The sequence below is a fragment of the Salvelinus sp. IW2-2015 genome, linkage group LG1 (genome assembly GCF_002910315.2).
Source record: "Salvelinus sp. IW2-2015 linkage group LG1, ASM291031v2, whole genome shotgun sequence".
NCBI classification, from domain to species: Eukaryota; Metazoa; Chordata; class Actinopteri; order Salmoniformes; family Salmonidae; genus Salvelinus; species Salvelinus sp. IW2-2015.
The window spans coordinates 4,649,700-4,658,819 of NC_036838.1; the positions used below are offsets into that span (position 1 = coordinate 4,649,700).

General features: G+C 43.2%; 1 protein-coding gene across 1 annotated transcript in view; it reads left to right on the forward strand.

Moving 5' to 3' along the window:
• Nucleotides 1-8,916, forward strand: part of LOC111951338 (uncharacterized) — a 42,104-nt gene extending 33,188 nt beyond the window's left edge. Inside the window, exons 2-5 of the mRNA XM_023969505.2 lie at nucleotides 2,266-2,445; nucleotides 3,900-4,001; nucleotides 4,174-4,509; nucleotides 4,969-8,916. Of these exons, the coding sequence (XP_023825273.1) occupies nucleotides 3,923-4,001; nucleotides 4,174-4,509; nucleotides 4,969-5,345 (792 nt within the window). The 5' untranslated portion in view covers nucleotides 2,266-2,445; nucleotides 3,900-3,922 and the 3' untranslated portion in view covers nucleotides 5,346-8,916. The remainder of the gene's footprint in view (nucleotides 1-2,265; nucleotides 2,446-3,899; nucleotides 4,002-4,173; nucleotides 4,510-4,968) is intronic.
• The last annotated feature ends 204 nt before the right edge of the window (nucleotides 8,917-9,120 follow it).

The following is a 9,120-nucleotide window of genomic DNA, read 5'->3' on the forward strand; positions in this document are numbered from 1 at the left end:
CCCATCAGAATTCTACATCTCGAACCAAGTTAGCTGAACTCTGCAGAAGATTTGTATAGCTTTAGTCATAATAGTCAGGGCCTACGGAGTTGATTAACAATTGGTACTTTGGAGTGTACTTTTGACTTTGTCCCTTAGGACTCTGGCTCATGATATATGGGAGGAATGTGATTCATACAGTAAGCTGTCCTAGTACAAGCTTAAAACAGCCAGGCAAGGATATCTCCAAAATGCCAAAAGGGGAGAAGGATGAGGCAGAAGGGCATAAAGTATGCGCTTGGTACCGATAGGCCGCTGTCGCCTCTGGTCTAGGATTACCACGGAAATGCGATCATAAATCCACCTGACTAATCACCATGACAACTGCCCAGAGTGCAGGAACTCATGCCACAGCCGCTCTCCCAGTGTGGCATTAGTGTCAACTTTCGAAAATGTTAACTTTAACGACTTTACGAACTACCTCAAAGTCGCATGAGTCACTCGCATTAGAGCTGGATCCTTTTAGACACCATTACAGGGACAAAAACTCAGCATTTTGGGATAATCTGGCCCAACAGCAATTAAGTATTGGATGAGTGTCGACAAGCTGTGAAAATAAACTGTAGCGCAGTGTGTCGTGCCAGGGCGAGAGAGACAGAGATAGAAAGAGTCACCACATTCTGTCACTTGCAGGGAAACGGTTGGCTGAAAGTGTGAAATGCAGCGTGGCGTTGTTGGCAAAGGTTTCCCGTTGTCGGTGGCGACAACACAGTTATTATTAGACTTCATGTTTTATTCAAAGTTGCTCTTAGCACATGGCTTGTTTCCAATCACATAAGGTTGCTGTGCTGGTGGCAGACCAAACAATTGAGCATTAAAATGCAGATGCACCGAGGAAAACACACACCTGTCAGGGGAGAGGCATCCAAGCAGCACGTCGCTATATATCAACACGGCCTAGTGTGGGGTACAGCACAAAAGGTCAGAGCACGGCAGAAAATGTCTTCGTCTCACGCTACCACCATGTTCAATCTCAAACGTAAGCACGGTAGTGGGCTGGTGATGAAGCAGGCAGAGGCTCTCTGTTCTGTAGCGGTGTATTGTATTGTTTTAGTGGAGATGTAGCCTTCATGTTACTGGAGCCTGCGGCGTCTTCTATATCTCCGTTGTTGGCAGCTACTGCAGTGCTGATGTGGGAGGAGAACTGATGCCCCTAGAGCTGAGACAGTCAGCCTGAACACACACACACAAGAGTACACCATACGCAGTATATACACAGACAGAAGAACTGCAGCACACACACACACACACCACATCCACACAGCAAACCACATAGGTCCAACAGAGAGGTCAGCCCTGTGGGACAGCCATCAGTGAGATCCTGCCAGGCTCCTCTCTCTTTGCTGTTGTCTCCCACCCTGGGGTGTTCCACTAGAGGTCATCCACCACTGAGGGGTCAAGGTATAGTCAGAAGTCAGAATTCTACATGCATATTGAGTTGCCTCACACCCACAACACTCAAGGAACAGTTTGGGGGACCTGACCTGTTCCCTCAGAGTAGAACTGTTACAGCTAAAATACAAGCTCGGAGCAGGAGTAAGGCTTGGTCGGGTACAGTGGTTAGTGATTTACTTTGTCCATGGGCGTTTTGTAAACTGACTATCTAAAGGGCACTTCAGAGTGATGAGTGTAGCTGTGTGTCACGCTAACGGAGAGGGTGATCGTTTTTTTTTTTTACTCAGGAAAGTGGCATGAATACTCACTAATGAAATCGTATCGGTCTGACTGGGTGAWACAAGATGATTCGAGCAAAAAAAGGGTTCAAATATGTTTTTGAACTTCGCAAACCTTCGAAAAACTTTACAACATGCRCTCTCAGAGATCCTGTTACTGCAGGATCATGTGCAGAACATCTGTGTTTTCACTTTTGTTCTACAAACATGAATACATTGATGTGTTACTTGAATATGYCGTCTGTGAGATTAAGATGTCAGTCAAAACACCGTCGTAAACTTATATTACCAAAYGTAAAGAAACATTCTATCCATTTGACCATGTCTAAGCGATGACGTTGAAAAAGTTAAGACTGAAACCTATCAAGTGAAAGCACTTCCTTCTTATGAATGAGCCAATCACGTGAGTGGGAGTGATTTCTGCAACACTCTCACCCTGATGTTGGCACCCAATCAGAGCAACATCTCCCATTACAACTTCATATGACAGTTTCCCTTGACTTATCATTAACCCATCACTCTCTCTGTCACACACTTTCTCTCACTCTTTCAGAACATCAAGAGGTAGTTATGAGACACACCCTTCAGAGATAAGTACAGCAGCCCCACAAAGCCTCCTTACCTCGCTAAAGGAACCTACAAGGAAATGGGAGGATTTATTTGAGAAGGAGCTCAGAAGGTATCAGAAACAGTTACTCAAAGAAGCAAGGGACAAGCACTTCTTCACATTGGGGTGAGTCAAGTTTGCTTCTGTATCCGTCAGACCTATCGCAATATAACTTATCTAGCTGTACTTTTATAGGCCTATTGCAGTCAAAAACGGGATTTTTCTGTGTTTTATATAGACATAGTGTGCAAAACACCTGCTCTTTCCATGACAAATTGACCAGGTGAATGCTATGATCCAGTATTGATGTTACTTGTTAAATCCACTTCAATCAGTGTAGATGAAGGGGAGGAGACAGGTTAAATAAGGATTTTTAAGCCTTGAGAAAATTGAGACATGGATTGTGTATGTGTGTCGTTCAGAGGGGGAATGGGCAAGACAAAAGATTTAAGTGCCTTTGAACAGGGTATGGTAGTAGGTGCCAAGCACACCGGTTTGTGTCAAGAACTGCAACGCTGCTGGTTTTTTCACGTTCAACAGTTTCCCAGTCTACCACCCAAAGGACATCCAGCCAACTTGTCAAAACTATGGGGTGGGATGGAGTTTTGGCCTTTCCGTGGTGACCCTCACATTTATCAATAAATGTCAGATGACCTGGCCTCCACAATCACCTGGCCTCAACCCAATTGAGATGGTTTGGGATGAGTTGGACCGCAGAGTGAAGAAAAAGCAGCCAACAAGTGCTCAGCATATGTGGGAAGTCCTTCAAGACCGTTGGAAAAGCATTCCAGGTTAACCTGGTTGAGAGAATGCCAAGAGTGTGCAAAGCTGTCATCAAGGCAAAGGGTGGCTATTTGAAGAATCTCAAATATAACATATGATTTGAACACTTTTTTTAATTATTACATGATTCCATATGTGTTATTTTATAGTTTTGATGTCTTCACTGATTATTCTACAATGTAGAAAATATTACAAATAAAGAAAAACACTTGAATGAGTAGATGTGTCCAAACTTTTGACTGGTACTGTAAATGTGTAGGGGGGTGCACAGTGTGCACCCAATTGAAAATGTGTTATTTTACATGTTCTTCACAGACAATGAGGCCAATGAGTCTCGGGTTGAAAAAAGTAATAATTGTACAATTTGTCTTTTAGTAAACATTGAAAATTGGCCCCACAGACCCGAACAATATTGAGATAAAAATGGCTGCATTGGACATTTAAAGAAACTATTGGTCTGTGAAGCAAAATATTACACGGTGCACTCCGCTTATAAGAACGACACAAGACACCGTACGACAGAAACATTCTGGTACAATGTACAGATATTGGATCTTAATTTGAACCCGTTTGCTACAGCAGGAAAATTATCAAATAGAATATAATGTCTTGCAATGGAGAAAAGTTATCCTGCAACAGGATCCTACATATGTACTTTTCTTGTAAGGATCAAATCAGTTACATGAATAAGTGCACTGTGTTTGCAACAGGTGAAGGTGAATATCAGGTAGACTGGGTGAGTGTAACATACTGTACTAGTGTAACATGACCAATGTGTAACTTATGTGTCTCTATAGGAGATCAAGTCAGGAGACACAAGATGCACCTGTTCACCCAGCAAACTGTGATACTTTGTCTSGGCGTTGCCGTCACGCTCAGCAAAACAGAGCCAACGGCAGGTAAGCAAATCAAGTTGAAACTTGACTTTTAAAGACAACAATGTAGCTTGGGCCCCACACTAGTAGGCACATAACATGGAATAGTTTAAGTCAGGAACAAGCATTAGTAGAGCGCAGTCATTACAAGAGCGCTAAGTGAAGAAACCAACTCCAATATCTCCTTAATCCACAGAGCTGGTGAAGCTAAGCGCTGTGGACTCTCTGATTGTGCCATGTCACCAGAGTGCCACGCTCCGTTGTGACCTCTCCACCTTCCAGGAGGGGCTGTCAATCTATCATATGGCCTGGGTCCGCCAGGACGGGAGGTACCTGTGTGATGTTAACGCGACTGGAGTGATGGGGACCCACCCAGGGARCACACCTAGTGCCATGGAGTGCAGTTATACCCCACATACACAGCTGACCCTGACTCTGCTGCAGGTACAGCCACTGGAGCAGGGAAAGTACTTGTGCAAGCTGCGCTCCAGTCATGGAGTRAAGGAGGCCACYACAACGGTGAAGCTGCAAGGCGAGTGTCCTAGCCCATTCTCACTCATGTAATACTGTCATCTGTCATGCATGTATTCCCGAAACCATTGACCAGAGGCTGGTGGGATGAGCTATAGGACTGGCTCATTGTAATGGCTGGAATGGGTTAAATGGAATGGTAGTCATGTTTGACTCTGTTCCATTAATTCCATTCCAGCCATTACAATGACTCAGTCCTCCTATARCTCCTCCCACCAGCCTCCTCAGCAATTGGTATTTTGCACTGTTCGTCAATATTGCATATAGGTCAGTGGTAGTAAATTGACATAGCCTAACCACCAGGAAGTACAAGAGACTTTAGTGCCTCCACTGAGCAAAATGTATGACTAATGGTGTCAGGGGGCTTACAGAAGCGCATTCCACCATTTCTCAAGAACTCTCCAACCTCAGCCATATTCTTTGTGTTWAAAAAAAAAAAACTTGCTCTGTTTCCATTCAGAGTGCTACGGGGAGGTCCAGCCCAGCGTCAGTGATGAAGGCCCGACCTGCACTTTCACTGAGGTCTACCCTGACGGAGAGGTGCACTGGTTCCAGGGATCCAACAATGTGACTGGGGACCCTAAGATCAAAACGATACAAGTGAAGGATGGAATGTTTTTGACAATAACTAGTTCCCTGAATAGAAAGACCGTCTCTGGGGAAGGGGCCTACAACTGCTCCCTGTGGATCCCCAGTACCGGAGCCTACCTGACCAGCAGCTTGGTACCAGAGCATGGTGAAGCCAGGGTTGAGGAGCCCAATGCCAACGGGGCAGGGGCCATAGGTTTTCCACACAGAACCATTCTAGTCCTCCTGAGTACTCTCTTCCTGGTGTGACGTCTTGAAAACATTCACAAATGGACCAGGAAACGCCAGGATCAATTAATAAGAATATGGAAGAGCCATTGTGTGGAAACCTTTCATGGTCCAAGGGTTTCCTTGGCTGCGTAGAACAAGGAAATGATGGCCAGATGAGAGGCTGATAACCTGGTACAAATCAGTGTATATGTAACGGGTAGAGCTGTCAACCTATTGTGAATGCACCATTGTTGGTCTGCCAGTGCCAGGTGTATGTGATTGTTCATTAAAAACGGCAAGCAGCAGTAGAAACAACAACAAAGCTTACTTCACCCCCATTTCGGTAAACAGCTGATGGATGGGGCTGGAGAAATGTAACCATTTCAAATTCATAGAGAGAGCTTTGGATGCATGGACCCGCAAAACACCAATCTCAATGTCAACAGTGAAGAGGCGACTCCGAGATGCTGGCCTTCAGGCAGACTTCCTCTGTCCAGTGTCTGTGTTCTTTTACCCATCTTAATCTTTTCTTTTTATTGGCCAGTCTGAGATATGTCTTTTTCTTTGCAACTCTGCCTAGAAGGCCAGCATCCCAGAGTCGCCTCTTCACTGTTGACGTTAAGACTGGTGTTTTGCAGGTAATATTTAGTCTGCCAGTTGAGGACTTGTGAGGTGTCTGTTTCTCAAACTAGACACTCTAATGTACTTGGCCTCTTGCTCAGTTGTGCACCGGGGCCTCCCATTCCTCTTTCTATTCTGGTTAGAGCCAGTTTGCGCTGTTCTGTAAAGGGAGTAGTACACAGCGTTGTATGAGATCTTCAGTTTGTTGGCAATTTCTCACATGGAATAGCCTCCATTTCTCAGAACAAGAATAGACTGATGAGTTTCAGAAGAAAGTTATTTGTTTCTGGCAATTTTGAGCCTGTAATCGAATCCACAAATGCTGATGCTCCAGATACTCAACTAGTCTAAAGGCCAGTTTTATTGCTTCTTTAAATCAGAACAGGTTTCAGCTGTGCTAACATAATTGCAAAAGGGTTTTCTAATGATCAATTATCCTTTTAAAATGATAAACTTGGATTAGCTAACATAACATTGGAACACAGGAGTGATGGTTGCTGATAATGGGCCTCTGTACGCCCATGTAGATATTCCATAAAGAATCTGCTGTTTCCACATACAATAGTCATTTACAACATTAACAATGTCTACACTGTATTCCTGATCAATTGTATGTTATTTTAATGGATGAAAAATGTGCTTTTCTTTAAATAACAAGGACATTTCTAAGTGACCCCAAACGTTTGAACGGTAGTGTGTGTATATGTCTATATATGCATGTATATATATATATATTTTTTTTTAAATCATGTTGTCTGGTCTATTCCTCAATAGGTGGCCTGTCACAAATATATTTTATACTACTTCATGTGTTCCCCCTCATTAACAGGAACTTTAGTAGTCTGTTAATTGTGCCGTTTTAGGTATCCTTAGTCAGCTGGTGTTCAATATACACTGGGTGTACTAAACATTAGGAACACCTGCTCTTTTGATGACATGGACTGAAAAGGTGAAAGCTATACACACTTATCGATGTCACTTGTTATATCCACTTCAATCAGTGTAGGTGAAGGGGAGGAGACAGGTTAAAGGGTTTTTAAAGCTTTGACACATGGATTGTGTGTGTGCCATTCAGAGGGTGACTGGGCAAGACAGAAGATTTAGATGCATTTGAACAGGGTATGTTAGTAGGTGCCAGGCACACCAGTTTGTATCAAGAAGTGCAACGCTGCTGGGGTTTTCACACGTTCAAGTTTCCCGTGTGTATCAAGAATGGTCCACCACCCAAAGGACATCCAGCCAACTTGACACAACTGTGGAAGGCTTTTGACACCTTGTAGAGTCCATGCTCTGATGAATTGAGTCTGTTCTGAGGGCAAAAAAGGGAGTGCTACTCAATATCAGGAAGCTGCCCCTAATGTTTTGTACACAGTATACTGCACAGGTGATTTCTGAGCTGGCTGGCTGTGTGTGCATACCATAAAGTACCTTGTTTGCATCTTGGATCTAAAACAATAGATGTTTAGGAGATATAGAATGTCAAATATTTTATAATCAATTTCTTCAACTGGACAAAGAAATACAGGGAATATCACTGGGCAAACCGGACAACTGTGTTGAATCTGTCTCTTGTTGCCAAATGCTGCCCTCTGCTGGAATTGTGGCCAACTTCACTTTCAGTATGAGTGATCAAAATACACGGACTAAATATGAGTTTACTGTAAGAAGGGAAATAGATGCTCTGGGATATACCCCTAAATAAGAACCTCTCTCCATATCTCCTCTGGCCCTTATGCCACGTTCATGTGCTAGTCGGGAACTAGGAAACAAAAAAAATGTCAGATTGCTAACGGGTTGTATTTATACGCGTGCCTGATCATCCAGTTAGCATGTTCAACATGTTTGTGAACGCGCCATTAGTATGGGGTCCAAAGGTTATCTACACACAGTGACCCATCTCACCCTCTTGGGCTAAGTGCAGTGTTTCTCAAAACCTTTGGGGCCAAACACTTCTTCATCCATTTAAAACAAGGTTTTTGGGAGGCTTTTCAAGTCTACCTGCTTTGCTCAAATGGTCCAGTTAAAGTCAACGGGGTCTGAGGTCTGGCTGTGGTTTTAGTGAGACAGGTTAAAAATTCCCTCTCTCAACACTGGAATATTAGGGTCATGCTGTACTGGGAAAGTTTTGTCAATGTCCTGTTAACACACACACAACACCTTATTGTCACTGAGGAACCTAATAGTTCCTCATGAGAGGTGCAATGTGTACTCGGTTATAATCATCAGTCCAAACAGTTGCAAAAAGGAACGTTTTGCAACTACAACCAAAGTTTCTACTGGAGAAATTCGGGTAGTTCTGTCCCCGTTTCGTTCTGTTCGCTTCTGTTCAAGAAAAGATTTGCAACAGGATCGGCATAATGAACACGCCTCCTGGTCTGTAAGTTTGGCCACAACTCTATATCGATGTGCCGGATGGTTCATATAAATGTGAACAGGGTAAGCAGTTGAGTGAAATCAGTCTGAAGTACATGTCAGCTATCAGTGTGATTCTCATATAGACATTAACACTGCATGCTAAAGGTGTCAGAGGTTCCTGCATGTGGTTAACGTTTGAAAGTCCACCGGATGTAAACATGTACAGTAAATTACACTAATCATCCAATCCCATTAGTAACGGATGCTATGAATGTATATTAAGAGTTGTTTGTGTTTTCATTCTCAACTGTCCGATATAGACTAGAATGTTCCACATGCAATAAAACGATAAGATATTCAAATCAAGACACTGTCATCATCACAAATCGTCATCATGATCAATTATGATTTACACTGGTGACTAAACTCCACGGTGAAGGAAGTTTCATATGAACTTCACCAACGACGTGTAGCCGAGACCTGGCTTTATGCAATCCGGCGCCGATTACGTCGAGTCGCCCAAGGTCAGTACTTCAAAACATTTCATTATGAAACGCCAACCTCGTACCTATGTTTGTCACCTTTGGTTACTGAAAACAATACTTTTTCAATAAACGTTAATCAAATACCACCACCAACTGGTTCCTTGTTGAGATTCAATGGGGACGTGCATTTGCGCTGAGTTGTCATCTTAGAGCAAAAACAATGAGCAAACAGTCAGTGGCTGTGTTTGATTAACGTTTATTGAAAAAGTATTGTTTTCAGCAAACTAAGAAAGGCATTGCAAGCGCAGAGATAAAACATAGGTACAAGGTGGGCGTTTCATCATTTAAATGTT